Here is a 25,362-nt window from a genome sequence, read left to right as displayed (position 1 = left end):
TGCAGAATCAGGCGAATCTGGGAGATTCACAAGGATTTGAAAGCAGAATGAGGTGGGGCCAGAGCTGCTCCACCAAGGTTGCAGGCTTGCCTCAGAAGGTTGATGGATCTGGTTGGGGTGGTTGGAGAGAGCCAAGAGCCCAAGGGGGTATGATGTGCTGGGGACTGTCTGACACTACACATGGGAAGAGCTACGACATGTTAGTTTGGATGGATGGATGAATAACTGAACCAAATCTTGATGCCTCAGGACTCAATACAGAGCAGGTGTAAGAATCAAAGTCTTGCTCCTCCTTCACTGTTCAGTTCATTGGTTACTTCCTTGGGGAGCTTTCGACGACCCTCTCCCTTGCCTGCACGGAAGGCTCTCCCTGTAACTTCACATGCCCCATCACCTCTGTTGCAGCTCAGACCACACCGTACAGAGACTACTTGTCTGTCTGCCTGTCTACCTGAGACTGTCAGCTCCTGGGGCCAAAGGGGTTGTCTTATTCACCTGCATTAATTTTAAGTCCCACCCTTACCACTTCCTGCTCTGTGACCTTGAGTCTCAGTTTCCTCATCTTTCACAGTAAAACTTAAATTAAAGAATGCATCTGAAAGACTTGTTAAAGATGGCAGATTGGACAGGTATGTAGCTTTGCTTCCTTCAGAAATCCCAGCAGTGGGCAATCTGGAATCAGAAACAGGAAAGCAAATGGTCAAGTTATCAGTGCCTAAGCAGATGGGAGGCTCTAAATCCTAAACAAAATGGGCCTGAGAACCAATGGACGAACATTGCAAAACACCGAAACGCTCTGGGAGTGGCCTACCGTGCTCTCGGAAGTCAGAGCGACGTAGGCCCGGAAGCAGGAGGATCAGTTAAAAGCTGAAGAAGCAGACTTTCAGCTTCCTTCGGCCACTGCATGGCCCTGGGTGCTCTCGCTTCTTGCTGCAGCTGAACATGGAAGCCTTGTTCTCCGCGGAGGGAAAGGTGAGAAGCTCCGGACTTAGGACATCGAGGATCATGCTGGAAGAGGGGGGCTCCGTGAGTGCGACTCACGGGGCAGGTGGCAGAAGGGGCTGCTGTGGGGGCAGGTGACAAAATCGATTAGAAGTTGGTACGCTATTTCACACATGTTAGAATGGCTATTGTTTTAAAAATGGAAGTATCTCCCTCGATCGGTGTTCTAAATAACAGTGGTTCCTGTTGAATTTCAATAATACAGAGGTAAACTTCAATCCAGCACATTTTTCTTTTACCCTCTTTACTATTTTATTCTCCTTGGAAGTTAATTAGAAAAACACCCAGCACATGTGGACTCAGCAATACTCATTGTCCGAGAGTAAGTTGCTAATGTTTCTGATGGTTCAAGCCTCTTGAGGTACGATGGGTCTCACTAGTAAAGGCGACTCAAAGTCATCCTGAGAGGACAGTGAGTGTCAAGACAAAGAAACAACTTGGGGTCCTCCATCCTTGTCATTCCGTGTGACCCTTTGGAATTTTATTAATGCTTAAGTTTTATATCAGTAAATCAGAGTATGAATTGAGTGCATTGCCTTTGTTTGGCAAGTGCGGATTTTAGTTGACACGAAATGTTTTACTAAATTTGCATAATATCATTAAAATTGAAATTTGTTCCTCTGTTGAACCATTAACAATTTGTTTTAAAACTAGAGATGAAATTAAAATGATTACTACTGATCCTTACATGATTATAACTGAAGATAATTTTTCACATAGAGAAAGGAGTTGTCAATATGATCTGTTCTAGAAACTGGCCGGGTGTGGCTCACTAAAAGTTCAAAACCCTGATTCTCTTGCTCCATTGGCTTCCAGAAAGAATGAAGAGTCTTCCTGGGAAGTTGAATGAGCCCAAGAAAAAATAGCTAAAGACACTAAGGTCTGCGATTTCCCTAGGAAGTTGCCCAGTAGGAGCACTGTCACCAAGCTCCCCCGCTGCTCTCTAAGGTATCCAGGCAGCTTTTGAATGAGTATGTGTGAATACTACCAATCAGCCCAGAAACGTTGAGGACCCCACTCAACATGCAAGCCATCAAAACAAAACAAGAAAAGGCCACTTGAAAGAAAGGAGAGCCACTCAGAGAGGAGTAAACTTCAAATAAATTAGTCTTGCTGGTCTTAACAATTAACACCATCACCATATTCTTTTGTAGTGAAGACTGCTTTAAAAAGAGGGAAATGCTGTAGAAACTATTGTTCCAAAATCAGGGACGTGCTATAAAATGGATCGTTCCAAGACCGGAAGAACACTTTGGGAAATACGAGGTGATACGAGAGCAGAAATGAAATATTCAATTAGGGGGTAGCAAGTTTAAGTTGAACCCCCCCCCCCCCCGTAGAGTGAAAGACAAAGAGGTGAGAAAATTGGAGTTAAATGGTGAGCAAATTCGGGGACCCATAGAGGAGGTCCTAAAGCAACTCAGAACACAAGCACTTAGAAAAAAGGAAAACAGAGAAGACAGAGTGGTGCTGGGGGATGCGTCACACCAAGAGGAGCGGGTGAGTGGCAGGTGAGCAAGGCATGTAAGGCAGGAAGCGGGGGCATCAGGAGGATGCTGTGCGTGAAATCTCGGGATGCTGGTCAAGGAAGACCCTGAGAGGTCAGCTGTGTGGCAGGTGGAGAGAGGTCAGTCCTCATCCGGCTGGTCAGGAGGCTCCCGGGGAGGGTCCTTGAAGGTGATAGATCACCTGGTGCATTTGGACACATGGGGGGAAGATTTACATACCAGGAGAGTCTCAGGTTGAATTTGTGATAAGCACATTAAAAAAAAAAAACTGAACAAAGAATGGGGAAAGAAACAATTATTGACAGTTTGAGTTTGAGGAACAAGAGACCAAGATGGAACAGATGTTCAAGAGATTGACTGGGAACTCATACTATGCATGACAAAGGGCAGGGGGCAGAGAATCAGGGGAGCCCTCGGAACACATGCAGGGAGAGGGGAAAGTGGGGGGAAAGGGGACCTAGACTGCAGCACTGTGCCCAGAAAGGAGCATCCAGGATGACGGGGGCGGGGGGGGGGCGGGGAGTTCTCCCACCTCAGGTGTCCATCAGGGGCTTTGATTTCCGCAGAAAGGAGCCTGTGCTCAGTCATCGGGCTGCAGGGATGTGCCCTTGGAGTGAATGTGAAGCTGGACCCAGAGGGGCAGCAGCTGGGGCTGCCCATCAGTTACGTCCCTGCTGCAAGAGAGCATGTTTGTGGGGTAACAGTGCCAAGGAAGACCAGACAGGAGCTGCCAGGCTTGGCCTGGTGTGGTAGTCTCGCACACAGCCTGGCTGCCGATCTGAAGAAAGTGACGGAAGAACCCAGTTGGGAGGATGAGGGCAGGAAGTGTGTACGTGGTGCGGTGGGAGGTGGTAAAGAGGCCTAAATTCCATGGGGGGCTGTGAACTGGTGATCCCCAAATCAAGGAGCATCCATCTATTGCCTGTTGCCTCTACGTGTGAATAGGAAGAGAACCAGCAAGGAGAACTGAGAGGGCTGCCCCTGCAGAGCAGGATGAGGAGGGAGGGAGAAGAGGTGGAAGGGTAGAAGTGTGTGTAAACGGAACTCAGAATCAGGACGCTTGTTGCCATGCCTGGCACACAGTAAGTGCTCATACGTGCCCAGTAAGTGGAAGTCACGAGGGTGCTGAAGCTGCTGCTGGATCCCGTGTGCCCAGTGCCTGGTCCGTAGTGGGTCTTCACTCAGCATCTGTCTCAGTCGCTCCCTGAAAGGGGAAAGCATAGTAACGGGAGCTCACTTTAAGGCCACCTTGAGAAGTGATCTGAGCCTTTTGTATCCACCTACCTCCCAGACCAGCCACCTTCCAGGGAGCCGCAGCTGATGTTGCGTTCTACATCAGTCTTCCCCGTGTGAGGGTGCCCTCCCTTTCCCTCCCTTTCCCAAGCACATTGAGTCTGTGCTGCAGAGCAAACCTCTTAATGGTGCAGGCGAGGAGGATGGCATGTGTGTTTTAATAAGCAGGAAATGCCAGGGGGAATAGGAGCCCGCTCAGGTGATGTCAGCCCGCAGAGGGGGCTGGCAGGTGAGGGGAGCAGAGCTGCCTGCAGCCGTGTCTGTGGTGGGGAGCCAGCCGGGGCTGGGGGAGCAGGGGAGAATCCTGTACACCCGTGAGTCTGCTGCCGTGGGGGGGACCCTGCAGGGCAGGCCTGTCTTGGCCGTGCCACAAAGACACACATAAGGAGGTCCCAGCCTCACCAGCTGCAGCCAGAGCAAGGGCGGGCGATCTGTGCTACCTCTAGTCATTTCTTATGGCGCCAAGGTCCCACCGCACCGGCAGGCGGAAAGATCAGGCTGGCAGGTGGCTGGTGATCAGCAAAGGCTAATGAAGGCAAAAGCACAGTGCTCACCTGGGGACCTGGGCACCAGGTTCTGAGACAGGCCCTGCTGCCTCTGGAGGGCCTGAGCCATCTCCTCCCCTTCCTGGGCCTCAGTTTCCCCATCTGTAAAAGGACGGGTCTTCTTTACCCACTGTGGCACAGACTTCTATTTGGCATAGTGCCCACGCACAGCAGGTCAGCCATGGACACCTGGGGAGTGAATGAATGAATGAATGCTGTCACCCCCTTTGGGGACGGCTGTGTGGGAGGGTCCTTTTTACCTCCTGAGTGTAAGAAACAGAACAGAGAAAGCAAGAAGGGTGGAAGGCTGGCTGGGAAACTTGAGAGCAAACAGGGGACCATAAATGTGTCTTTCTGGGGCCTCCTGGGGCAAGGGAAAGACCACACACACACACACACACACACACACACACACAGCGCCTGCCACACAGACAGTGCATGTGGGTGAGGAGGCTCCGCTGAAAGGCAGGCAGATGCCTGTGGGTTACCATGGCAACAGCAGCTGGTGGGAAAGGCAGCCAGAAGAGGCCCAGAGCAGAGTGACTTTTTTCCTTCTTGTTTTAAATGATCAGTTTTCTTTCTGGAAGGGAGAGAGAGGAGGAGAAGGCGGTGGGGAAGAGGGGCCAAGCGGGGGAGACTCAGGGTGAGGGCAAACCTCACCACCGAAACTGTAAAAAAAAATTATCCCTTTTAAAGCAAACCATCTGAGCCTGCTTACGATTTGAGGGTTAGCAGTAAATTTCAACAATTTCAGTAACTCCCTAGCAGCTTCGTGTGGCAGGGTTCTGGGAACAGTGGTGCTAGAAAGAAACTCAGAGGCTCCAGGGTCAGGTCAGAAGGGAGGGTGACAGATGAGGGGTGGGGGCGGTTGGGAACCCCCTGAAAGAGAGGGGGATCCAGCTAGCAGAGAGCTTTTCTGAAAGGAGAAAGGGAAGCTATATTCCCTGAGCACCTATGAAGTGCCCAGCACTGGCTAGGAGCTTCTGCGGGCATTCATTGGCTAATTCTTTGTGACCGGTTCTTTTTATCCCTGTTTTTAAGGACAGGGAAGCCCGTGGACAGCATTTCCCAGACGTGCTGGAGGTCACTAGAGTGTAATGTTGCGCACGAGCTGGCAGGGCCCAGAGGGGCCGACAGAGCTCCCATCAAGGCCCCCTGGGGGCCAGTAGTTGAGTCAGAGGGTCAGCTGCCTACCACGGAGCGGTGGCCTGTCTCTGGGGAGAGACTGTTGTATTTGAAGGTGTTGGTGATGCGGCACTCTGTTTGCAAAACAACCCTTGGTCACTTTTAATTTGGGGTGTATTTAGTGCACATTTCCTAATGTCTGAGCATCACATTTCCTTGGGGAAACTGCTTCTTGGGGATTCCTGCAAAAGGAAACAACGCTAAATGGGGAATCATTGTGACAGAAATAAGAGTGGCTCTGGAGAGTTGTCAAATGTGACATGATTGTTTTTAGGGTGAGGAATGGAGTGGGAAGGACCCCAGTCACCAACTGGTCTCACCCACCATGTAAAGGGTGTGGGCACTGAGACCCAAGAAGGTTCTGTGACATTCTCAGGGTCATCCAGGCAATTAGTGGCCAAGCCAAGACTGAAACCCAGCTCCCCTGCCTCTGAGCCCTGGACAGAAGCATGAGGGTCTGGGGTCCATATGCAGAGAGCTGGTTCCTTTAATTCTAGGGAGCTTCACTAGGTCACCATTAACAGTTCAGAAGTTCCATGATCCCAGCTGGTTAGTGACGGAGTCAAGGCATGGACCTGCGTCTTCAGATTTCTAGTCAGAGGACCCAGCCACTTACTACCCGCAAAGGTGGCATATAAGCCCCCCCCAACTGGCATCTAGTTCAAAGGGAGTTTTGTAGCTAAATCAAAGTTCTGAGTAGATGGTGTAATGAACCTTTGCCTGGAACTTGGTATGTTAGAACACTTTTCCTGTATTTGAGGCAATTGCCGCATTTTGAGTGTTTATCTCCCAAGGAGAAGCCCGAAGTCAATTTCCCAGCTATTCTTGAAGACAGCAATGTTGCGTAGACTTGGCCCAGCAGAGGGCTTTGGTTTGGAAGAAGGAAGCATAGGAAGCAGACCGCACAGAATCCTCTCATGGCGGGGATAGAGAAGGATGGGGGCAGAGGGAGCCTCCAAATCTCAGAGCCGGCAGAGCCCCTGGACACCGCGGCTTAGTCTTGTGCAGCATCTGTGGGTTCGGTACCCAGAGGCCATGGGATCTGAGTGCATGGGGGTGAGTTGGACATGTGGCCTCCAGACCCAGTCTCTGGCTCTCTTGAGAGATTCTGTGAGCTCCTAACGATCTTCTTAAATTTCGCTTATGGTCTATAGCTAAGAATCCTAATGAGCTCCAATATCATCAGCATTTGTGATTTGTGTCTTGGATTTAAAATAATGTTAGATAAAAATGTTCTGGTATCTCTTTTTAAAACATTATGTGACATTGTAGACCCTGAGACAGCAAGCTGTACAGGCATAGTAGGTGTTCATGAAGAATTTTCTGGCTGTTGGCTAGCTGGGCAGACAGATGAAATTCCCGTGGTAAACCACGCCCCAAGTCTGATCGTTCATTCTCGGTGGGTGTTCTTACTGAGAGAATTTTGCTGTGTGTAGTGGATGACTCCTTTAAAAGTGACTCAAACAATACAGGGCATGAATTACTTCACATCACCAGAAGTTAGGGTGGAACCAGAAACGAAGTGGAGTCAGCATTGCTTACGTCAGAGGCTAAATGACATCATCAGGGCCCCAGGTCCTTTCCCTCTTCCTGCTCCACCATCTCTGTGCAGCAGTTCTGTTCTCCAACTCATCCCCTCATGGTCACAAGAGGGCTGCAGCACCCCAGACACTGCAGATGAGACACCCACAGCCAGTAACACAGAACACCTGCTACATTTGCATACCCCCTTTAAGACATCTGTTCTGCCTTTGACAATTTGATTATAATGCGTCTAGGGTAATTTTCTTTGGGTTGATCTTTCTTGGGGTCCTTTGGACTTAAGGTATCTGGATCTCCATATCCCTCCCAAGATTTGATAAGTTTTCAGCCATTATTTCTTTAAATTTGCTTTCTGCTCCTTTCTCCCTTTCATCTCCTCTGGGATTCCCATAATGTATATTAAATTGGCTCATTTGATGATGTCCCATGGGTTCCATATGCTTTCTTCACTCATTTCAATTATTATTATTTTTTTGTTCCTGTCAAAGTTTAGCTAAGCTACTCCATGGTATGGCTGTCTCAGCATCCGGTTTGTTCAGCCAGGTGGCTTTGAGGGCCTTAAACTGACACTAGCCCCCTCCTGCAAGCACATGTCCTGGCGTCACAAGCAAATTTATGTGACTTCCCAACTGCCCTGTGGTCATCAGTCTCTCTGCTTTCCAGCACCTTCTGTATGTATGTCCCTTAGATAAGGCCCCAGGGGAGTTGACCAAAACTCTGCTCTTTCTGGTTTGAATTGACTGATCTGAACTTAGTACGGGAACCCCAAAGCACACCATCCACAGACCCTAACGAAAGCATATGCCTAAGGTCCTGTTGCTCTCCCCCTGGCTGCACCTTGCCTTGACCTTGACCTCTCCATGTGGTCCCTTGAGGGCTACTGTATATTTCCTCCAGGATTGGTGAGTAATGAATTTCTTTACTTCAGTTTCTCTTACGGTCTTTTGTTGGCTCCCCATGCGGAACCCTTGTGTTCCACTTAGCAGACGTTCATTTAACAAAGCCATAGCAATTTCTCTAAGTGGCTCCTTTCAGGTGACTTGTCTTTGAGTTCTCTGAGTTTTTCTTCTGTGTGTTTAAGACTGTTGGTGAAGCTCTCTAGTGAATTATCTTAGTTCTGACATTGTGTTCTTCAGCTCCAGGCCTTGTGTGTGTGGTTTCTACTTCTTTATTAAACTTCCCATTTTGTTCAGGCACTGTAATCTTGATTTCATTTAGTTGTCTATAATCTCTTGCATCTCATTGAGCTTGTTTAGAATGATTACTTTGCGTTCTTAGAAAACTTGTAGATCTCCATTCCTTTGGTGTTGGTTACTGCGACTTTATTAGCTTCCCTTGATAATGTTAAGTTTGCCTGCCTCTTCATGATCCAGGTAGCCTTGTGTTGGAGTCTGCGCACTTGAGGATCAAACACCTCTTGCAATCGTTACAGACTGATGTTAGCAGGTAAAGGCCTCTCCTGTCAGATCCCCAGGCTGATGGGATTATCTCCGGTACTGCAGCTGAGTGAGGCTGGAACCAGGCTATGGGATTGTTTCAGGACCTGCAGTCGGACCTTGGTTGGTGGGCCTGCGTTGGGGGCACGGATGGGCATTTCTCCTGCCTGGTCACTGAGTGGTCAGGACTGATGGGTAATAGGAGATGGAGCCACGTCATGGGCTGCTTTAGGGTTCACAGTGGGAGATGAGGTCAGCAGGCCTGTTACATGGGGCACAGGTGGGTTTGACCCCTGTGGGGTCCTTTCTTGGATAATGTTAATGGCAGAACCAGGGCCAATTGGGGCTTAATTGAGTCCACAGGGGGACGAGGTTGTTTCTGGGTCTGTAGTCATGACCATGGTCAGCAAATCTACTACTTGGGCAAGAATCTGCCTTTGCAGCATGATTCTCCTTGGTTCTGGGACCCACCAAGTTTTCACAGTCTTCTGCCTGGATCCCAAAGCTCCTACAGAGGCACTTTTGTTGTGTATGACTGCCACATTATTGTTGCTGAGCCAGGATACTAGTAGGGGGCCTCCTCTCACATCATCTTGCCAATATCACTCCCCGAGGTGTCCCTTTTAGAGAGGAAGATACCTTTCCCAGAAGCCCTTGTTACTCCCAACCTATTTCCCCTCATGTCCCATTAGCCAATGCATTATGTCCTACATTTTCTTAAATGAGTCATGCTGTATTAATAAACCACAATAGCCTAAAAAACAGTCATGAAAAGGAAATAGAATTACCATGATTATCTGTATAAAACAGGAGTCATGTTCCGGGCTGGGAAGATTGTACCTTCTTCAATCTATGGCCTCCCAGAGCCTGAGCAAAATGTGAGCTTTGCTGCAGAGAAGAAGCGAGGAATGAGTCGGGGCAGCCACAAAGTTTGCCGATTGCCTGCAGCGTGGCGGCCCCTGAGGTGGCCACTTCCATATTCTTCCAGCCATGTAAGCCTCTCCCCGTTTTCTGGAACTTGGAGCCCAGAAAGTTGAAAAGTGATTCGCCTAACGTCACATGGCTGGTTCCTGGCAGAACTGGGATTTGAGTCTGATTCCAAGTTCAGAATCACCGTTGTCCCCCGAAGGGAAAGCACTCTATCTCTAGTTTATGCAAAGGTTTTACTAAAGCAAGAAAAACAGCTAATTAGAGGGAGAGGCAGAGAAATGTTATTCCCTTGCTGGAGTGAACCTTGTATGATAATAAACAGTTGAAAGGAAAGAAGAAGCTTTCTGTTGGCTGTGGAGAAGCCTGACTCCGTGCTGCTGAAATATTTGCTCTCCTCTAATTGTTGGCCATCCCTCAGGCTTGGGCCAACCGCTGTGCGGGGGAGAGGATTCAGCAGTGACTCAATGGGGCTTTTGCAGGGAGAAGCTCCTATCAGTGGGTAACTGTGGCTCACTAATGGGCTCCGTGGGAGGCTCATTGGGGATTTATTTCTGGGCAGAATTAATTTCTGTTTAGAGGAAAGAATCTCTGTGGCCTATTCTGGAAGGAGTAGATCTTGCTAATTTTATTTCTGTGTAGCTGGCAAAGGTTTCCCCGCTAAGCCATGGGCTGTACTGGTAAATTGCTTTGGGTTTTAAGGCAGGTTTGTTTCTAATTCAGATAAATTCAGTTTAACTCTCATGGACCAAAAGCATCCTGGGCCAGGCACTCTCTGGAAGGTTCTGTCTGTCCCAAGGGCTCCACTGTTAGCTAGAAGAAGATGCTAATGACCTAGATAAACATTGGGTGGTCCCAGAATGGCATGGGTGTGGGGCTGTGGGTGTCCTCAGAGATGACTACTCCTCCCTAGGGAAGTCTAGGGGCATGCAGGGAAGGCATCCTGGAAAAGGTGATGCTTAGCATCAAAGGAAAGGTAGGGAAGGGTATTTCAGAGTAAGGGTATAACATGGGCAAACCCACAAAAGCCCGAACCAATGTCGCCCCCTCTGCTCCATGCACACACTGTATAATGGGAAAAGGAACAAATACATCATTTACCGTATTTCAAACTCCATCTTAAGTGTTCTACATTTACAAACTTATTTAATTCTAACAGCAACCCTGTGTGGCAGCCATTTATTATTGGCATCTGACCAATGAACAAACAAGCAGAGACATTAAACAACCTGGTCAAGCAAGTATGTGGCTATTGCAGGAACACAGATCTCTGGGGAGGGGCATTCCTATGTCCCTCTGCCCAGGTGTCCTGTGACTCAGGAGATGAGCTAATCTTGTCTCCGCCTGCGGCTTTAGGCTGTTCAGGCCACTGGGTCATGGAATCCTGAGGACAAAGAGGTCGGTTGAGTACTCCATCTGCCTCCTTGAAGATAAAGTCTTAAATTGGGGCTGGCCTTGATGATTAGTGGATCTGCTTTGTTTCTCTGTTAGATGTTATCAAAAACAGAGGTTAACCTGGCTGTATTTTACATATTAATGATACTTTGTAAGAATTCTTTCACCTGTAAAAATTCTTTTATTGTTGGCTGTAAAGCTCACACCCCATGTTCTATTTTCAGTAACGTTTGAAATCCTAATAAAAGGAGGATGAGGCTTCCCGCTCTCCGCTGATGGTCTGAGCGAGCCACAGCCCTCCGTGGGTACCGGCCATTCATCCTGCTTGCTGGAATTATCTCAGCGTCCGCGACCATATTCAACACTTCATGTGGCAAAGATGAAGCTGGAACTCAGGCAGCCTGTGTCCAGGGGCCTGAAGCCCCCACACCTGTAGCACTGGAACCTGGAATAGGAAGGGAGAAAGCAACACCTGTCCTTTTTTGGGTGGTGACAGCTTCACCCAAGGCATTCAAGCAGAGCCTTAGGAATGAGGTAGGTTTGGGTTCAAAATCAGGTATTTATTCTCACTGGTCCTAGTCTGAGGATCAAGGAGAACCTATTTCACATAATCTACGAGATGTGTTGTGAAAAGATTATGTGACAGTGTCTGGCATGTGGTAAGTGCAGTTTATGTTAGTGACGGGTCACTATGCGTTGTTAAGATGCTTGCAATCACGCAGGTAAAGTGTCTCACTCGGGCTGCTTACAATGGTGCGAAAAGGTACTTACTGCTTTGTTCCAAGCTAATGCTTATTGAGTCGTTCTTCTCTGCTGGACGTCACTCTAAAGGCCTTGCATATATTAATTGATTTAATCCTCAGAACAACACCAAGAGGTTGGTACTGTGTTGACTCTATTTTCTGGATCAGGGTGCTCAGACAATTTGGGTAACTCACCTGTGGTCCACATAGCTAGGATATGAATTCAATGTCCTTTTTCTGGAAACTGCGTTCTTAACCACCATACTATTCTGCATCTTGCTGTTTAATATTAGCCCTGCTGTTGCGACATGGTTGTTATAACCTTTTCTATTATTATTCTTACTGTGATGTTTCACATCAGTGAAGGGCAAACCGACCATGGAAGGTCTTTCAAGAACAGTCTTCTTGTACTTCCCCACAGTTCTCTTCCTGAAGTTTGGGTGTCTTACTACCATGTAAGCAGTGAGTGATGGGGAAAATCCTTGATAGATTACCTTGTTGGGGACACACGTGTGCTCCCTCCAACTGTAGATGCTTGCTGCAAAGACCTATCTTCTTGACAGAGGCACTCAATAGATATATACTTAAATAGTTAAAATGGAGCACATGAATGAACCCTCTAAACAACAGAGAACTATGCACAGAGACACTATTTCCACTCTCATTTCAGGACTGCAGAGGACCTCCCCTCCTTCCTACTCATGGCTTAGTCCGTTCTCCTGACTCTTCTGTGTCCAATGAATGAACATCCCTTTCCCCAATGTCTACTGAGCACATATTACATGCCAAGCACTGTTTTACCTCCTTGTACACATTAGCTTATTGTATGCTTACACAATTCTCTGAAGTAGGTATTATCATTCACATCAACTTCATCTTATAAGTGAGGAAATGGAGGCACAGAAAGGTTAAGAAACCAGTGCCAGGTCATGCGCCTTCCGTATCAGTCAAGGTTATGGTAGGAAACAGCCCACACAGACTGGTAAATTCAGGAAGGTTTAATGCAAGAGGAGTTTGTTAGGTTGAAACATAATGTGATTGTCAATATTTGATGATTTTTGATCTTCAACATGGCAATTTTGTAAGATTAAACCTAATACAAATGTAAGGGCAGAGCTCAGGGCAAGCAGTAAGTGGTGTTGCATTGAGTGCCCTGGGGCTGGTAACTGAGGGAGCTGTGACCGCCTCTAGGTCTGAAGGAGTGAGAGGAGGAAGTAGCCTTCAGGGCCCAGAGGACATCTGAGAGATGTGGCCTTTGCATGAGCCCCTAGTGATCCACCAGGGAGGGACCTGGGGTGGGGGACAACTCCCCAGCCTGCCGCTCCTCAGTTCCTTTGATCTCTAATGGGCCTCCCCATGGGCTGAGCCCAGCCAGAAGTCAGAGGTCAAAGGTGCCTCTTGCCGTAGTCCAGAGAGTTCACCCTCTGGGAACACAAAGCAGAGTGGGGAAGGGTAGAGAGTGGTCTAGAGAGACAGATAGGAGGCACTCAGCATAGCGAGTAAGTGATGGAGCTGGCGCGCAGCTCCGGCAGCCTGACTCCAGGGTCCACGCTTGGAACCAGTGCCTCTGGCTGTGAACTTGGCGGAAAGAGCAGGGTCTGTAGAGTCACTGGTGCACCAAAAACTCCTCTCAGGGATTTCCACTGCGCTTCTCAGGCACTCAGCCTCTTCAATGAATTATTTACCTTTCATGTTAATATTTGATTTTTTAACAAAAGAGCTGGTTTTAAGAGTGTCTTGGCACAGAACGGAGACAGTCTGAGCCAGAGGCTGCAGACCACTCACTCCTTGCAGGTCTGGTTCACCTTTGGAAGTTACATATGTTAAAGAGCATATAAGGGACCCCGTGCCGTGTTTCATAAATATTTTAGAAGTTGAGGCTGGCTGTCAAGATGATGGTACGTTTGTGAACGTGGGTGGCATGCAACCAGCTGAAGGCAGCCCACTCAGGTCACAAAATATTGGCCCTGGGAAGAGCCATGGAGCCTGGAACTGAAAAGCCCACACCTCAAGGACCTTTTGAGACTAAAACCATCAGGTTCTTGGCCAACCCAGTGTTATCAGACAGTAGCAGGAAGAGATGGCAACGGTGTGCATGCTGGTGTGTGTGACCTCACTGCTCCTCCTCATGGCCAGAGGTCACCTCCGGAGCATGTGGCCCAGGACAGTGCCTGGGACAGAGGAGGTACCCCACCCGTGTTTAATGAATAAATGAACGAGACCACAGAGCCTGCAGCCCCAGGGCAAGCAAACTCCGATATTGAAGGAAGGGCTCACTCACCAAAAACCTGTAAGAAATTCCTCTGGGAGTTGCGGTGTCTGTTCAGTGGGGACCGAGGGAACACCAGCTGGAATTCTGAGTCCCCAACAACGGCAAGAAGTGATGCAGGAGCTGTGCTCTGGGACACGGGGTTCTTTCCTAGAAGGCATGGGTGATTCTAGTCCCATGAGGTCAGTCTGATCCTCCTTTTTACCCCAGGGAACAATGGGTGGAATCCTTTAGCCACATGAAGCCAACATCCAGAGCCTTTGGTTCCAGACAATCCTGGTTCAAGTCCCAGCTTTGTCACCCACCTGCTACAAGACTTACCCTCTATACGCCTCAGCTGCCTTGTCTATAGCAATGAAGACACTCATACCCAGACCTCTGAGCAACGAAAAGTTTTCAATGAGATGATACACGCACATTCCTGGGCACATGGTCCGTGAGGAAGGACATCTCCACTCTCCCTCTGGACGCTGTTGTGCCTAAAATCAGGAACATCAAGCGCAGAACTCTATGTGGTGTTGTCCAGAGAAGAACTTGGGTTTTATCTGTTTCTGCAGGTAGCATTCCTGACGCTAATTAGTATCCCAGAGCTTCTGTAAGAGAGCAAAGTTGGAAGGCTGCCTCTGCTACTTTTGAGGGACATGACCTTGGTCAGGCTGCATGCCCTCTCTTTTTCTCTCTCTCTGGAATGGGGACAATGAGAGCACCCCGCATAGGGAGCATGTGGTTTTGAGCGAGATCATGAACATAAAGCACCTAGCACAGCGCCTTGCACACACTGAGTGCACGTGGGTAGTTACTGTCATCCTCTGCGTGAGATGTGCGTCTCCAAATTTCTACCTTCTTTCCCATATGACATTGCTTCTTGTGTTTACACTCCTTTAGGAACCTCACGGAGTGGGGAAGCTGTAGTTTCGGGCAGGTTCTGGGGGTTCCCCAGGACCTCTGGTTATGCCATCTCCTATGAGCCCCTGACCTGTTGTTTTGGATGGCTGATGCAGTAAAACATGATAACATCTAGCGGTGGAGAAGACAGAACTAGGGTCCATCCAGAGGAAGAAAGGTCGCCCAAGTAATTTCCTATTAAAGCTTTGCAGCAGTGGGGGCACCAAGATGTAACAGCTGCAAACCGATTACTGTCTCTCAGGTGCTTTAAGCAAGAGCCCATGCTCTTCAAATTAAATAAAATTCATCAGGGAAGGACCTTCCTTATGCAACCCGTCTCTGCATGACGGTCTCAGATGGCCTTTGACACCCATGAAAGGGTGTGTCTGCTCCTGCTCCCAGAAGGAGCTCTCCTTCCATAGAAGGCTTGTCAAGAAGCCTGGAAGACTTCTGAAGTTTGTTCTGCCTCCCAGAGACCCCAGCAGGTCCCCCTGTGTGAAGGATCTCTTGACTCTAGTTGACCCTAGTTCCCTGGACCAGGGCTGTACATCTTCCTTGGGCTGTCGCAGCCTTTCCTTTCAGCAGGCAGCCCACAGGGCTCCTTCGGAAAGGTCCATTGCTACTCCAGGTGGTCTTCTTCAGCAGCACTGGAAATGGGTGCCCGTGGCTGTCTCAGCCAGTGTCACCCCTGCGGTCCGTGGGAAACACACGTCCCAGTCCTGACAAACTCCGAGTGCAGCTAGTACCAGCAGAGTCATGCTCCATGGGCTTGGGCCAACTGTCAGTCATCTGAACCCTTGTCCCCGAGACCCTGCCCTCAGCAACCCACCTCCCACCCACAGGAGACCCACATTACTCTCTGAGTTGTCTCCCCGAAATCCCTCTTCAGAAGTGAACAGGGCGATATTTCCGCCTTTCGGGGGAGTGGGACTCAGCTCCGCCCCCACCCCAACCAAGTCCTTTCCAAAGAAACACACCCTGTGAACCCTCCCCCAAGCTCCAGGCTGACCCTTTCATGCCTTCAGTGTGAACAAGGGACTGCCTCGACATCCCCTTTGACATCTTCTATCTGTTGTGTCTCGGCGCCTCAGTCGAAGCTGTTAGAGATGCACTATATATAATTTCTTTGCAGCAATAGGGGGAAGTTGGAAACGGGAGCCTTTGCTTAGGAAGGGTTAGAGAGAGTGATGGAGGCTTGAAAGGTCTGCCCATGGGATTGAGGGCAGGGGCGCCTCATCCCTGAGCCTCTATTTTCTCACCAATGTGACTTCGAAAACACACGCACAAAAACCATTGCAGACCGTTGACCATAATCGCAAGCTGTTCTCGGTTATTCACACACATGAAAAGCCATGTAGCCTGTGTAGCAGCTCTGTTGTTAACACTCCCATCTCATGAGGGAGATCGTTAAAGCACAAAGATACTGAGCCATTAGCCAAGGTCTTCTGCTTAGTAAGCAGTAAAGAGAGAATTTGGACCTGGAGAGTTGAACTCTAGGACTTCGGTCTTAATCACTGCACCATACGGTCTCCTGAGAAGTTACAGCTCCTTCCTCTGGTCCATTGGCTTGAGTTCAGCTGCCACTTCTCCAGTTTTCCTTGCCACGTTCCCCATACCCAGTTCCATCTTCACTCTAGCTTGACTAGTTACACCACCTGGTGGGGTTGATTGTACCCAAGATTTAGAGTTATAGCCCATGGGCGGACATTGAGAGGGGTTTGTACCTGTCTGGGGTTTGGAGCAAATCTGGTTCTTTATCTACCTGACAGTCTGTGTGCCAGACAGATGAAACCAATATATATTCTCCACTTAGACAAAGATTTCAGGGCATCCAGCCTGGTGGCCAGCTGTTAAAGAAAACAAATACCTCACCTTACTTGGTGGGGAAGAGTGTCACACTTCCGAGTGATAACAGGAAAATGGGTTGTGTCTTCTTCCCACGGGCTGGCAACCGCATCCTCTGCAGAGGTAGCCTATCTGGAGCCCAAAGCAGTCTGTAAGTTAGTCACTGTGCCAGGCCTGGCCCTTCCACCTGGTGTCATTAGGGAGGTCACGCCACCTAATCAGAGCGTGACTTCGGGCTAGTCACTTCCCCTGCCCCAGGCTGTCTCCCCAGCTGTAAGGGTTGGCGTAGAGGGTGCTGAAGGTCCCCCTGGCTATGTGGGGTTGTAATTCATGCACCCAAGCATACCAGGCGGTGAGGGGTTCGAATGTTGACGTAGGTCCACAGGCCGCAGGCAAACGGCAGACCAGCATTCTGTTATCAGATGAGATGTAAAAATTGGTTATGGAGGGAAGGTAGCATCTGGGTTCTCAAAATAGGCTCATACCTTTCTTCCCTCTGTGTCAGCCCACAGACCCTGAGGAAGTATGAGAAGATTCAGAGTGGACCCTGAATTCTCCACCCACTTCCCTGGAGGAAAAAGCGATAGGAAAGAGCTATCGCCCAGCTCGGGTGGCCAGGCAGACATCAGACCAGACCACCCCACCGAAGTTGGGGTCACTGTCCCTTCAATAATGAGGCAGATTCTCAGAGTGCCGGAACACAATAGTTCTGCAGCGGAGTCTTCAGAACTGAAAACAGTTACCCAAGCAAGAATGTGGTCCACCTCGGTCAGAATGTGACCTCCTCAGAGGTGGGGGCGGTAGGAGGTGGGGATGACAGCCACGGGCAGGACAACTGCCGGGCATGGCCTGATGTTCTGTTCTGAGAATTACAACAGGAGGCTCTTTGGGAACCAACCGAGAGGCTGGGTAAGCTGGCCGTGTGCAGACTCTGCTGGAACCTACGAGTTTATTCCGGAACGGGCAGGCATGTGAGGAAGTGTCTCCAGTCCACCTTTCCTGGGCTGGAAGTCTCAACAATGAAGTTACCTGTGGACCCCCCAGCAGCTCTGATGTGTGGCTGGCCCGCCCCGAGGGATCATCAGTCTGTGACATGGCCTTTCATGACGAAAGTGGCTTCTTTCTGAGAGAAGAAACCTCTGGATCTTGCCAGAATGAAGACGGACTCCCCTCTCTGCTTGTTCTTTGGTTTATTTAGTCCCGATGAGAAGATACTAGTTAACGACATTGTCCTTTCTTTTTATTTTTTTAGTAACTACAACGCTTGGGACCACTCAGCCATTTCCCCACGGCCCCCAGCCCTCAGCGGGGGCTGGACACCTCCACTGTCCAAACAGGACATGGAGTTGTACTTTCCCGGGGTTGGAGACAAGTCTACGCACCAGGCAGGCTGCTGTCCCAGGAAGGGAGGTGAGGTGTGCTGAACCTTTACTACCTCACCGTGGGGACAACCCATCACGATGCTTACCATTTTTCTACAAACGTTTCCCCACTATTTTCCAATAGAAATAGAGCGAGTACCCACGCACGCCTGTTACAGAGTCTTGTCGGAGAAAACGTACAGCTATCATGTGATCTTATTTGTCACGGCAGTATGTCGCCTGCCTTCTGCACGAAGTACACACTGCTCTGTGTATCTTGTTTACAAACCACAGCAAATGTGCCCAGTCTGTTCCTTCCATCTGCTTCCCAGGAGAGGGAAGAGCCATCACACAGTGATGTCAGAGGGTCTTCCAGCCCTCAGGGGGCTCCTTCTGGGGGTCCCAAAACAGCAGTCCTGCCTTTAGGAAGGCAGTGGCCACAGGGTCTTCCAGGACAGCTGGCTCCGAGGAGGAATCGGGAATTTGGCGTCTGGAACATCCGCTCCTCAAGGCGTGGCGCTGTGGTAGCCAGTCCGGGCTCCCGAGGCTGCTTTCAGGGAAGCACTTAAACAGGCAACGGAATGGATTCTGTGTCAGAACAACAACCTGAGGAGACGGGTCAGCTTTGTGACGTTTTGCAGGCAGTCGATGGGACGGGGAGCCCTACGACTCAGCATGGGTGTCAGAGACATTCAAAGGAGAGAGAGAGGAGAGATGGGGGAAGAAAGGAGGGAGGGAGGGAAACGTGGGGGAGAAAGAGAGACAGACGACAGGGTGTCCTCTGATTCTGCCCCCCATAGGTAGCCCACCTGCGCCCCCAGGCTTCCTGCTGGGAGCTTAGCCCGCATTATCTCCCTTGAACTTCATAGTGACCTGGACCCGGGGGTTGCTCTCAGCTTTTTGTGGATGAGGAAACCCAGGTGAGAGAGGAGACATCTGTCCAAGGCCATCCCAGGAACCAGTAGTCCTGGGGTCTCGGAATCAGGCTCCAGTTGGATCAGCCTTTCTGAATCTGCCTGACCATCCCCTCGGAGCTACCACCCAGGGACCTGGGAGAGGCCTGGGAATGTGTATTTTCAATAAGCATCCAGGGGATTCCCACCACCAGTGTGGTGTGAGTTATCGAGACCCTGTCCTCAAAGCTTCTGGTAAAGGACACCACCCGAGAGCACTCTAAGGGGACATGGGGAAGGAAAGGCAGAGCCTGGGACGCTTTTAAGAGCAAGGGCCAGCAGTTCACAGCAAATGTGGATGATACACTAAAGGCCCGATGTCAGAGCTCGGGGAACTTCATGATTATACCACAGTACCAAGGACAGAGCACCAAACAGCCCTTACAAGGGCTTTGCCAACACAGATCCACTGATAGGGAAGCACCTTCATGATGGTTAATGAAAAAATGTCCGCTCCTAGCATGGGTAGGATGATTAATATGATAACGTGTAAATTATAATATTCAACCTGCAGTTTATGGGGAAATGACTGAATGCCCCACTGAGGGTGGCCATCTGGAATGCGGGGACAGTGACCTAAAGAAAGAGTGTGCTCCACCTGAAATTTCAAGGAAAATGGTCCCACCAAACAGATACACGGGTCACCTGGTCTGTAATTTATACATTAAAAATTAACAGTGGCTGCTTCCGGATGGTGTTGGGGATTGTTCATTTTAATTCATACTACATACAGAGTGGGGATTGCTAGGGGGAGGAGGTACTAGGGGACTCAGTGGCAATGGAAAAATACAATAAAGATTAAATAAAAAAATGAATTACGTAAAATTGTTGAAATTGTCATTCTTTTTCTACCGCGACTGTGCCTGTGTGATTTATGAAAAGTCAGAATGAAAGAGCAGGACTCAGTTGCTGGGTCCATGGGGCCCCTTCTGTCGTTGGCCAAAAAAAAAAAAAAAGGTCCCTGTCTGGCCCTCCCCGGGGCATAGGGCACCACCAAAGCTGTGTTCTTTGTGGTTAGGGCCCCGCATTCCGGAGGGTGAGGCAGCGGCTGAGCTCCGGATTCTCTGAGACGCCACCTGTTTTGCGGAGAAAGCACAGAAGCACGCAACGGGAGGAGGCTGGGAGGTCCGGCCCAATAACCACGAGCCCTTAAGGAAATCCCTATCAGCCTTCTTTCCCAGGCTTCCCTTGAGACCTCTGCACGCCCTCACTGTGAGACCTGAGCACGGGATCTGGGCTTCTCTGCTGGCTTCCTGGTTAAAAAAATGAGAACAGTATGAGGAAGAGGGTGTCTGACCTGCCCCGATCCCATCCTGTAGCGTCACTGGGATCCCAACCTCTCCTCCGCCGCTGCAGGGTCTGCATCCTTCGCACTGCACGGGGAAGTCTCTGAGACGCCCTGTCCCCTCCCCTGAACCTCAGTCCCTGTGGGACTCTTTATTTGGGGGCCTACCTGTCATTCTTGGGCTGCAAAGGGGAAGGCAGTCACGTCTGGAACCTGGGCTGTCCTCGTGACGTCACGGCCCTGGGGCCTTTGCTAAGCCAACTCACCTCTCCAGCTGCCCTTTCTGCATCAGCCAAGTGAGGGACATATACCTACCTGATGGGATTTAGGGCCATTTACAGGTGGCCTGCCACTGCAGGGGAAGGAAGCCCAGGTTCCCCGAGCTGGCGTGACCTGCCCCGTGGTCACCCAGGTATTTTCTGGCCGTCAACAAGCACCTTGCAGCCCCAAACCGCCAGACCACACTGCCCTGGCGGGCCTGCCCCGCTGCTGCCGACCCGGCATCCTGAGCCGATTTCCCGGGGCAGAGGTGAAATACATTGGCTCAGCCGCGCTCCCGGGCTGGCTGCACTGTGATCAAGGAGGGGCAGGGATGGCAGGAGGCTGTGTGCCGTGTGTGCTGTGAGACCGAGCTTGCCACGTGGCTTCAGCAGGGCTCAGACCCACAGCCTCGGCCCCACGAGGGGCTGACCGTGTGTGGACCTGCAGCCATAGCTCTGCGAACTTAGACAAGTCAGTTAGCCTCTTTGCGCCTTTTCCCTCATTTTGTAAAGCAGGGAGAAGGATACAGGTCCCATGAGGTTGTCGCGAGGGTCCCATAGGCTGTGTGGGAATTGCAGGCGCAGCATCCAGGCCTGCGTTCGTTCTGGTTCCGGCTGTTGTTGCCGGCATGGGCTCAGTGCGCTTAGACTCCCGGGGCCCAGGGCCACAGGCAGCCGCCCCCGCCCCCGCCCCCAGCCCCCGAGACGCCTCCAGACCCTGAGTTTGCCCAGAGCATGTTCTTGGGTTCTGCTACACGAGAGCGGACAGCGGAGGCGTCCGGAGCCGCGGGACAGCGGGCTGCCGCTGTGGTTGGCAGCCGCTAAACGGGCAGCTTTATTTCCAGCCTGTGGATACGGACCATCCAGAAGAACCATTGGGGAGTTGTTCAGAGGGTTGCAAAAGCAGTTTTTCCCCTCAATAAATTTCAAATTAGTATACTTGAAAAATCACTGGGGCTGCTACAGTCTAAATAAAACAGCCTCAATGTAACCGAGTCACAGTCTTTTTTTTTTTTTTTTTCCAATAAAGTAAAAGAAATACGTACAGGCAAAGGCATAAGACTGAAGTTTTAAAGTAGCACATGGCTGAGAAAAAAAGGACACCGATACTTTTTTTCCGTTGCACCTTTATTGTTTACTCAGTTCACTGTTAGAATTTTCATACAGTCTTTCTAGAATCCCACAGAACCCGTTCGACAGCTCCCCCCTCCCGGCATTCCATTTCATTTCCAGCCAGCCTCCCCCATCCCACGTCCTTACTTGCATGGTGTTCTGCCAGCGCTGGAGGAGTTCCCAGGGTTCTTTAGTTTTACGGGGAAGGGGAGGGGAATAGGGGTGTGCAGAGCTGGCCCGCAGCAAAGCCATCAGTGTGTGTCCTGACCCCTGAGGGCCCTTTCCTGGGACGGCCCCTGCCTCCATGTCCTCCTTCCCAGCAGCCTCCAGGCCCTCCCTGGGCCAAGGAATCAGGCTGACGGAGGTTTGAGTCCCGACTCAGGACCAGGAGCCATGTGATCCCAGTGAAGTTTCCTGACCTCTCTGGACCCTCCGTTCTTCTCCTACAACGTGGAGAAAGGACTCCCTCTCTCCCGGGTCACTGTGAGAATTCAACGACTTAAGGGACAGAAGGTGCCTGGCACACAGCATGCCCTAAATGACACGTCACCTTGCTTCCTTCCAGTGGGGAAGACGCCTGATGAGTTGCCGTCAGAGCCAGGTGCTCAGGGGCATTTGCTTTATAAAAGAGCCCGGTCCCTTAGAAGAACCCAAGAAATGACTCACTAATGGTGGAATTTCAGATGCCACACATGGGTAGGGACAGATCTGACAGCAGACACCTCTGGGTATCCCTCAAATCCAACTAGGCAGATGGTTGCTGCTTTTACCCACTGGCAAGCCTGCAGCTGGCGGAGGAACTCTGACCCTCTTTTTAAGCCCACTCCACTGAAGCCAGCAGGAACCGGGAGAACGGTAAATTCATATTCACTCACCCTCCCCGTCAAAGAGAAAGTGACTTCGTGTGGATGTAAACCAGGGGCTTTAAGAAGCACAGCAATCCTTGAGGGCGATCGTCACACTCCTTCTCGTGCCCTTGAAAAGCCACCTGTCCCCGGGGTGTCCTCACAGCCCGAAGGGAGCTCTCCCAGGGGGAAGTCCCCGTAGCATTGACACCCGCCTACTCTGAAAAGGATCCCAGGTGGCTGGCTAAGGAAGGGACTACGCACCTAGCGCCAAGCCTTCCCCCTCATTCTGTCCATCTCTCACGGCACGTGACCATTAAAATCAATGTCTGATCTATGCATGGTCGCAGGAATGAAATGAGAATGCCGTTCGCAAGCTGCCCTGCAGGCTTAGCTGCTCTCCTCCTCAGTGGTGCGCCTTCCCATTTTTGCGAGCTGGCCTGTCCCTTAGCCTTCGTTCATGCATGATGCTCAGTAAGGATACAGTGCCCCCAAGGCCCACATGCCCACGATCACTCTACACCCTACAGGACAACAAGAAGCCGCTCCACGGACAATCTTACAACATGCACCATCCAAGACCAGGGCTGGTATTATGGAAAAAATGGCCTCCAGACCCAACAGAGAAAGAGAGAGAAGGGAAAAGACTCAAGATCAGAGAAACAGGACTAGAATGATTACACTACCGAACATCTACACTCTAAGGGGCAAAGCAGAGAAAACCAAAGAGAGCGCGAGGATTTCAGGAGCGCCTCTCCCAACATGTGGTTCATGCTAAAAAATAGAGCACATTTATTAAAAATATATATTTATAAACCTTGATATGAACAGACACACACGTCAAGCCAATGGAAAAAAGAAAAATAAGTTTTTTCCCTGGTATCAAATAGACACTTTGGACGAATGGGATGCCTGTCAACTGTTCCCGTGGCCTTCTCGTACTCAACAGCTCATCGAGTGGAGATGGAACGCGTGTCCTGGGAGACGCGTCCGCCCGCCCTGTTCCTCTCTGCGAATACGTGATTATCTGTCAGCGATCAGGGGTGATGAATTTCTGTGCCCATCTGCTCCCCGACGGCGTCAGAGGCTGGTCGTCCAAGCGTCCCTCCGGGCCGCCTGCCAAAGACGCTGAGTTCCTTGTGTGAACAAGTTTCATTGGATTCATTGTGCTTTAGTGTCTGCTCCTTGCAGCAGGATCGGTTTATTTTTGTGACCTTTTATAAAGTTCGAAGGTGCGTTGGATCGAGTGGAGTGTGAAGGTCAAGCCTGCTTGTGGCGCAATGTCCCGTCACTGATTTGTCGACACACAGGACTCCCATCCTTCGGCCATCCCGAGGCGGCTACGGACCCCCCGAGCCATTCACAGAGTGGTGTATATGTATACAAATATGATAACGACCAGGTTCAGGATGGTCCCGATAATCCCCAGCATCGCTAAGACACTCTCCTCTTTACTCTCTTTTTCCTGGCCTCCTCTGTCTTCATCATTTCCACTTGTGATTACCATCTTGGTTGCAAATGTCTTTATCTTCCTCCCCAGGCTAACCTGTAATTCGAAAGACACAGCGTTAAGATTATCTCTTATAAGCAACCTCTCCCCAGCTGGGCAGATGTGGTTGAGGGGGGATTGGGAGGGAAAAATCACCCATGGATCCAATCTTGGGACACATTGCTCTTGGCTGTGGAGAACCAGCAGAGCGTGGCTTATCAATTTCAAGGGTGGGTGGTCCTGACATTGGTGTCCAGAGATTAGCCCAGGAGTCTAGCCTGGGTGCCACCCACTCTATTTAGCTTGTTTATCCCTTTTCCTTGAAGCGGAAACAGGGGCAGCTGCATGGCAGGCAGACGAAAACGTGTGCTCTCCCACGGCAGCGGGGACTTTGCACACATCACAGACTGGATCACGCCCAGGAAAGGGGCTGTCCTGCACGTGTACGAAGTGCGTAAGGGGCCTCACAGTGGTCCCTGTTCTGAGCATTGGCTGTGAGATGGGCAGGGCTGGAGGAGACCCACACAAGGCAATTTACGGAGACCAGACAGGACAGTAAGGGTAGAGGAGAGCACCACAAATTGGCATACACTGGCACAATCATTCTGGAAAATTCCTTGGTACGGCCTAGAAAAATGGAACGCATGTTCTACATCTGGGTTGGGCACCTGTTCTCATAGGCGTACACCCTAAAGAAATCCTGCACCTGTGCACCTGGAGACATGGCAGGAATGCTTCTGCAAGCTCTGTCTGCGATAGCAGAGGACTGGAGACTACCCAGACGTGCGCCAAGAGCAGGACAGACGGGCGCGTGGCGGCCCGTACGATGAACACGTCCATCGATGGAATACAATACAGCAGTGAAGTGGAAGGACCATTTTACTGCTGAGGAGCAGCGGCTGTGCTTCCCACTTGAGGCCATTATCCTGCTATGACCATTCTTGTCTACGTCTGCTGGCAAACATACGTATGCATTAGCCCTCCCCCCGAGCTTTAGAGGACTTTTTTATAACATATAGTGAAGTTGAAAATTTTTTACAGCGAGCACCCATACACTCATCATATAAATTCCACAACGAACATGCTAACTGTACTTTCTTTATCAGCTTTCTGTTCATCTTCTGTCTTGGGTGCATTTCAAAGTCAACGGCAAATGTTGTCACTTCTTCTTAAACACTGCAGCATGCACATATTAACTATGGGTCTACACTGGTTTGCAGTTTTGTCTTTTGAAGTAAAATTTATATGGTATGGCTGCAATTTCCTGTTGGCTACATACCCCAGGAGAGGAACCATTAGGGTGTAGATTGCACAAGGGCCCAGCTTTAGTTGATGCTGTGGAGTGGGTTTTTCAAGTATCTGCTCCTTGTTTGTGAGCGCTAGATCGACTTCCTCTTTTAGTTTGGGAATGCCATGGCCCAGTGTTGGCAGAAAGTCACAAAGAAGAGTAAGCACTTTAGAAATCTACTCCCTTCTCTGCT

The 25,362-nt window shown here is 50.1% G+C and overlaps 1 protein-coding gene across 1 annotated transcript in view; it reads right to left on the bottom strand.

Annotated features, from left to right (window-relative positions):
• Positions 1-23,243: 23,243 nt before the first annotated feature.
• Positions 23,244-25,362, bottom strand: part of TUNAR (transmembrane neural differentiation associated intracellular calcium regulator) — a 38,154-nt gene continuing 36,035 nt past the window's right edge. Inside the window, exon 2 of the mRNA XM_090272142.1 lies at positions 23,244-23,938. Within this exon, the coding sequence (XP_090128268.1) occupies positions 23,753-23,938 (186 nt within the window). The 3' untranslated portion in view covers positions 23,244-23,752. The remainder of the gene's footprint in view (positions 23,939-25,362) is intronic.

This window comes from Furipterus horrens, unplaced genomic scaffold (assembly GCF_987537825.1).
Source record: "Furipterus horrens unplaced genomic scaffold, mFurHor1.1.pri manual_scaffold_3, whole genome shotgun sequence".
In the NCBI taxonomy this organism is placed as follows: domain Eukaryota; kingdom Metazoa; phylum Chordata; class Mammalia; order Chiroptera; family Furipteridae; genus Furipterus; species Furipterus horrens.
The sequence above is the reverse complement of the archived record's forward strand: the minus strand, read 5'-3'. Positions and strand labels throughout refer to the sequence as shown.